General features: G+C 40.3%; 1 protein-coding gene across 2 annotated transcripts in view; it reads right to left on the bottom strand.

Annotated features, from left to right (window-relative positions):
• Window positions 1–449: 449 nt before the first annotated feature.
• The window catches only part of slc16a4 (solute carrier family 16 member 4), a 29,231-nt gene continuing 23,680 nt past the window's right edge, over window positions 450–6,000 (bottom strand). For both annotated transcript variants that reach the window (XM_053424487.1, XM_053424486.1), the window contains exon 9: window positions 450–4,269. In XM_053424487.1, the coding sequence (XP_053280462.1) occupies window positions 4,061–4,269 (209 nt within the window). In that variant the 3' untranslated portion in view covers window positions 450–4,060. The remainder of the gene's footprint in view (window positions 4,270–6,000) is intronic.

The raw sequence follows: 6,000 nt of genomic DNA, 5'->3' as shown, positions 1-6,000 counted from the left end.
ATCTGATTCACTGGTGGGAAAAATAAAGCTACAAAAGTCATAATTAGGATATCACAATGATGTTCATCATCTGTACTGCAGTTCACTGTAGTATGAAAAAGTTAGAGGGATGTTGTTACATTGCCAATCAGAATATACATTTAACTTTGTAATAACAAACATTTTTACTTTTTTTTTAATCAAAACAATTAAACCGTTGATTGTGACCATTTCACACTGTTTACTTCTGTTAACATTATAACCTTTTTGCATGTCGCCCATACAGATCTCCACTAGATGGCCGCTGCATCTGATAAACACACCATCAGGTCTCATCTCCTGTAAGTAACCTTGCTTTGATTAATGAAATTAAATAACAAAGTGTTTCTTACGTTATAAAGTTGATATTTTCCGAGTATTGATTGTAACAAGCCTTTGCTGGGTCCAAGATAAAAATGAATGCCATAATATTCACAAATAATCTTGTTTATTCACTGTAGTATGTCATAATAATGTGTCAATAAAAATGTTAAATCCATTGAGACTTGTGTGTTTTTTGCATTGAGATAAATTGGTCTGGTATCATTGCATTTATTACTTTGAGTCGTCTTAATGACACAAAAACAGACTGAGTTACGCGTCAGTTTATTAGAGCTGAGTGTGCACTGTTACATTGTTTGGAAAAAATGATATCTATGATGGGTTAAGCATATTTTCTAAACTCAGTTTGCAAATCCAGGAGCAAACAATGCTTCACCCATGAATGCATCTGCTGCAACGAACACGTCCAACATCATTGAACAGAACTCACTTCCTTACCAGGGAGGTTTGAGACATTACCAAAGAGCCATAGAAAGTATTGCTTAAAGATACAGTTCCTTAACATACCCAGATAACTAACAAGTAAAGTAATTCCAAATGGAATCTACCTTTTTAAAGCATCAAATACATTTCATAAAAGATTTATTAAGGTACAAAATATACAGAGGCCCTAAATCCTGATAGCATACTGGTGGTGAATGCAACCCGTGAGGCTAAAGAGCTTTTGTGCATGACTGTCGTTATTGAAACAATACAAAGAGCCTTGCTCAGTATTGTGAAAGTGAGTTGAGGGGGAATAACTTGGTACTAATTGACACGGCATTCTTTGAGTAGATGCATTCCTCTGCCATAAGAGGGCAGCATAACAAAACACATGTCCATCTCTCGATTCTGGGCCATCCATAATCAAGACTGGGAAATGACATGCATAATGGATGGTAATAGTGGTCTAAATTATACACGCTGTCCAAACTCATAATGAGCTTCAAGTTGTAGACAGGTTTCTAATGTCTTTGGCTGACATCACAGGAAGTTAAGAAAGATACAGCACAGTACCCTGTAAGGCAAACCGGTGAAAAACAAGGAATCCCCTGACAAAACAAAAACCTCTGCTATATATATAAAAAAAGATTCAACAACCAATAGACTCCCATGTATAAACAAAATAAAATGATATAACATGTTGCATTGCCATTAATTGGCTGCCTGCAGGCACTGTAAAGGTTCGGCAACAGTCAGTGTGGTGGGCCCTTGCATTCATACGGGCGACATTGTCAAAACATCTTTGTAACACAATTGGTCAGAGATTTACAGATATAAAAAGTTGATAAAATGACACGTTATCACACAGAAGCTCCGGCTGTTCAGCGGACAACATTTCCATCAGCTCTCTCTGTGATTGGTATGTTCAGGAAACATTAAGAGAGCTGGAATCTTTGCCTGGGTTAGAATGTGTAGGCGGATGGTAAAAAGAAAAACCTGCTCAGTTTGTATTTGCCTAGAAAAGCTCACAGGCGATGACGAGCAGGGCGTGAGTGTTCTCTTAACAGCAGGTACTACCACATACCATTTTAAATGCTTATTATTATTATTACTGACAGACACAAGCAGCAGTTTCTAGTTGCATCATTTAAAAAGGCCATCACTGAGGTTTTAATTTAATATCAACATTACTGAGGGAAATTAAGTGACCTCCCCTGTGTAGAAAATTGCCAATGCAATGAGTGTAAATAGGTTAAAAAGGTGGTAAATGTGGTGTGAGGAGCTGAAGGGTTGGTTGAAGTACTGTAAGCAGCGCAGGTGTCCGCAGCAGAGTTTGCACTACCTCTGCCAAGGAGGTTACGTTCTCACCCCAGATCAAACAAAGACAACTGAGCAGTTTTGCATGAAACTTGGGTGAAAGATGTGGCGTCACTCAGGGAAGAAGCCATTTAATTTTGGGTGAGTTCCAGATCAGGGGCCGGACCAGGATTTAGTTTATGAATTCCCATGGAATCAATTGTGGATCTAGATCAGAAAAAACTAAATCTGGCATGTATTGGCAGAATTAAGGGTCGAACAGAGTTTAAGCAGATGTCAGCCCCTTTTTGTGAGCAATTTAAATGACATTTTATGAAACATGTTTCGGTTGGACATTCCAGTGATGAATTGTAAGCTATTGGAATTCACCTTAAGCTAACGTGCAGGGTACAGTGGACGCATGTGCCCTGTGAACGGTTTCAGTACAGGTTCGTCCAACATGTCAGCACGGACCCTGAAGGTATCTGAGCTCTCAGTTCAGGGACGAGAGATAATAGTCAGTTTATATTACGGGGTTTTGAAAGGGTTGAAGGGTTAAAATGTTACAGTTTTTCTGAATTGTTAAAACAAATTTTACTGAAACCTCCTCTCCAATTATCAATAAGTAAAAAACAAACACATAAATTCAAGCTCCACTCACAAAACGTTTGACTTCTCTTGCAAAATCAAACAATTGATTCAAAACTATTTTATCTTTACCCAGAACCAAACACTGCCATCAAATAACAAAGAAAGCCAGCTAATGCATAAACAGGACTCAGCAATAATGACACACTACACAAATAAATGCAAAACACTGCACTCTGGGCAAATCTGTACTGAAAAATTACAGGGAAATATTTATTGTAGGATATCGGAACATTCCTGCCAAGTAAGTCATCGGTTCGATAAAGTTGTTTATCAAGGTGACAGTTTTGTTTAGAGAACAGGGTGTAGTGTTTTGGCAATTCAGAAAAACTGTAAAGCCCTTTCCCTTGGGTGCACAGATCAGTGTCACCAGCCGTTACAGTCTCAAAAAATCTCCTAAAAAAGAATAAAACTTCAACTTCCAGTAAAACTGTAAAAGGTATGAAAGAGCTGAAGGTATAAATGAGTATGTAGGGGTTAGGGATATAAAAAAAATGCCAAGCCAGAATCTCAATTCAAAATAAACTGCCCATTAGGTATATTGGGCAGTTTATTTTTGTATAAACTGTCCATTATACAAAAAAATTATGTATAAACATAAATATGTTTGCAATACAATTTGTTTGGGTTAAGAGAATATTTTTCTTTCTTTTTTGTGGATCTGTATGGAGCAAACTACACATTGTGTCTTCAGAGGCAGGCTGCAATTCCGTTGTTCAGTATCTCAACTGTCTGAGAGTAAAAGGTCAGAAGAAAAATATCATGCAGCGTGATCTCAACTTGGCCCCAAAGTGCATGTCAGTGAGTGAAGGTGTAAAGACACAGCTAAAGGCATTCAGGGAGATCAGGATCCCCTTGTGGATATGTGCTTGCATTAATGTCATCGCAGAAAATTTGTATGAAAACAGGAAGTCAAGCTAAACTGCATAGCTTAGTTTCCAGCTATGATATGTTTCTGCAAAGCTGTTGCATTAGAAAATCAGATCATGTTTCCGTAAGTCGTGGTTGCTCAGCTGCTAACATGCTGGCTGTGGTCTGTGGGGGGTTGTTCTCGGTTGGGATGCATAAACCTCTGATAATATAAAGATAGGGGGTATAATATTTTACAGTTTTACAGGAACATTTTGGCCTTTTAAAAGTTCAACACAATAATCTAATAATGTCCATACTACCGTAGTCTCTTAGAAATCATGCTACTGTGGTCATATTCCCCTCCCCCCAGCCTAAGTGACTCTCTTGCAGACATTAAGAGTCACTTAGGTTCCAACTTTAAGTTGCAATCCATGGTCCAAGGTTTGCAGGCCCACTGCGAGGCTCTCCCTGGGTGTCATTCTTACACAACGCCGTTCTGCAGGCGCTCCAGGGTGAAGCAGCCATTTGTCTTGCAGCTGCTTTCTGCCGTCTTGGCCAGGGCCAGTTTATTCTTGGCCTTCCAGCGCTGAGCCAGCGGCTCCAAGAACAGGGAGAGGGAGGAGATCAGGTAGCAGAGCCCGGCCAGGTAGAAAGAACAGTCGTAAGTCTGAGTGTAGTCGTAAAGGAACCCTGCAAAACACCAACAACACAGGATCACTTCAAGAGCCAAATGTAGAGACAATTGCTGAGGTGGTGCTTTCACAATGTGTCTAGTTTGTCTGAGTATTATTATTAGAGAAAAAATACATGCATCTACACTGCTTATGTGGCCTCAGACGTGTTGTTGTAAAAAACAAAATTCCAACTCAATGGAAGGATCAACCACACTCTCAAATCTGGGCAAAAAGTTTTCTACCGACTGACAAGATCGACCACTTGGAAATGATATGTTTCATCTCTCATCTCGTGGCCACGACTTATCTCATTCCCACACGTAATAATTTCGTGACCACATCATATTTCCCCCCCAGATATCACAACAGCCACTGTAGCCCATTATTAAGTAAATAAAAAACACCATAAACCAATCAATTACCATTTACAACTGCATTAGCAACAAATCAAAAAGCCATTTCAGATGACGTTAAAGATTACTTGAGATATTTTCAAGGCCTTGCATAACAATTATTCTTATTAATCCTTCATAACAGCTTCATAAAATGTAACCATTACCATTAGTTGCATTATATTATATGCATTTATATTTCATATTGGAACTTTTTTTTTCATTCTTCACATGTCACAGATAGTGAGGTCTCACCTGTTTGACATATGGCTGACCCACGTGTCGACTACACTGCAGGTGACAGTCTACATAATTTCATTCCTGTGTTCATATTTGTTTTCTTTAACGATGAGTCATGTTTAAATTTAATTTCAAACAGGTGAATTGTGAGGTGCAAACGAAAAGCAGGCGTGGCAGCAGCTGGTCAAACAGTTGACAGTTGGAAGAACTGGTCAACAGGGACTTTATCACAACCTGTGGCCCGAGGGCACAACCACACTTCACCTAAAACCAGTTTCTAACGTGAACCGCTGGGATTATAAACAGAGCCTCACGCTGTTTCCGTTTCACCTTAAAGGGGGTCATTAGTCAAATTTCAATCCTGAAACACCCATACAGGGACCATGTCAATAGACCCCCCCCCCCCCCCCCCCCCCCCACACACACACTACACTTTAACTGGGGCCAAATGTTGACAACAAGAGCAGAGGAGTTGCTTTTTCCTGGGAATACCTCAAACAACCACAGAAAGCTCTTTGCAAAAGTTCCAGTGCCCGGTATACTAAAGATTAAAAATTGGTTTCTCTCATGATCGGTGTTGCTGGTATTTTCTGAGCTGACCTAGAAAAGACATTGTCAATTAGACGAAATATGCAACAACCTGATCGGACCAAAACACACTGTAACAAAAAACTGATGTCCGATTAGAAACAGCTCCGTGCGGCTAACAAGGACAATCTGCCATCACTTAAACAGAGTGACTCATACCATGCCACGCACACATGATTCGCCCATGGGCTGCGTAAAATCTGATCCGGCAACCCCCAAAGTCCAAGTCTGCATTGAGGGCTGGACTAACTATAAGCTGTTCCCCGGTGCATTTCAGTTTCACACACCTTAGTCTCTTTGATGCTCATCTAGGCAGGCCAACACACACTTAGAAGCAGTGCAAGGGATTCAAGGCCCCCTGAAAATGAGCTGCGCAACACCCTAAAGGGTTTTCCCTAAGCTGGGCTCTTCAGACCCATCCCCGATCCCTCCGCTCACTTACTGCCTGTCTGAAGCTATGACACCTGTGTACAAGCCTCTCACTCTCACTCTGGGCTTTTGGCTCCAATCCCACGCACATGCAGTGC

The sequence above is a fragment of the Pleuronectes platessa genome, chromosome 6 (genome assembly GCF_947347685.1).
Source record: "Pleuronectes platessa chromosome 6, fPlePla1.1, whole genome shotgun sequence".
In the NCBI taxonomy this organism is placed as follows: Eukaryota; Metazoa; Chordata; class Actinopteri; order Pleuronectiformes; family Pleuronectidae; genus Pleuronectes; species Pleuronectes platessa.
This window is presented reverse-complemented; position numbering and strand designations above follow the sequence as displayed.